We start from the raw sequence: 727 nt of genomic DNA, 5'->3' as shown, positions 1-727 counted from the left end.
GACACGCCGTTTTTTCCGTTCTGTTCTAACTCACGTCTCTCTCTCTCTCCTCTCCTCTGTTTCATCGATCCAAGACGCCGCGTCATCACTGAGACATGGCTGTTCGCAACTCGCTATCCGGACAACTCTTCCGCCGCAGCTCCGTCGTAGCCGGAGCCAGATTCATGTCATCGTGGTTCCGGAGCATCGAACCCGCTCCCAAGGATCCAATCCTTGGTGTCACCGAAGCTTTTCTCGCCGATCAGAGTCCAAACAAAGTCAATGTTGGAGTTGTGAGTTCTCTTGTCTAATTTTCTCTCCCTTCCCATCTCCAACTGGTTTTCTCTCTCGTTATCTCGGAAAGTAAATCCAACAGCCAGTCACCTTAGTAGGTAGTGATCTAGCTCTCTACGTCACCGCAAATAAGAGTGTGTATTTATTCCTAAAGTGCGAAAATTTTGTAATTTTTTAGCTCAAAATTCCGATTCTAGTGTATTTTCCTAGCAACAGAGAGTAGCATGCAACAGTGAGGAAAATGATTTTTGTGCTTTGTTGACCATTTTTATTTATTTATTTAATTTTTATTTGCAAAAAGGGTGCATATCGTGATGACAATGGGAAGCCTGTGGTTCTGGAATGTGTCAGAGAAGCGGAGAAGAGGATCGCAGGAAGCCAGTTCATGTGAGTGAAGAATATATATGCTATATTTATTTATGTTCTTGTTATTTTTTATTTATCTTTTTAATAT

The 727-nt window shown here is 42.2% G+C and overlaps 1 protein-coding gene across 1 annotated transcript in view; it reads left to right on the top strand.

Annotated features, from left to right (window-relative positions):
* The window catches only part of LOC107630035 (aspartate aminotransferase, mitochondrial), a 6399-nt gene continuing 5672 nt past the window's right edge, over positions 1-727 (top strand). The window contains exons 1-2 of the mRNA XM_016333050.2: positions 1-272; positions 575-660. Of these exons, the coding sequence (XP_016188536.1) occupies positions 96-272; positions 575-660 (263 nt within the window). The 5' untranslated portion in view covers positions 1-95. The remainder of the gene's footprint in view (positions 273-574; positions 661-727) is intronic.

The sequence above is a fragment of the Arachis ipaensis genome, chromosome B03 (genome assembly GCF_000816755.2).
Source record: "Arachis ipaensis cultivar K30076 chromosome B03, Araip1.1, whole genome shotgun sequence".
Taxonomy (NCBI): domain Eukaryota; kingdom Viridiplantae; phylum Streptophyta; class Magnoliopsida; order Fabales; family Fabaceae; genus Arachis; species Arachis ipaensis.
This window is presented reverse-complemented; position numbering and strand designations above follow the sequence as displayed.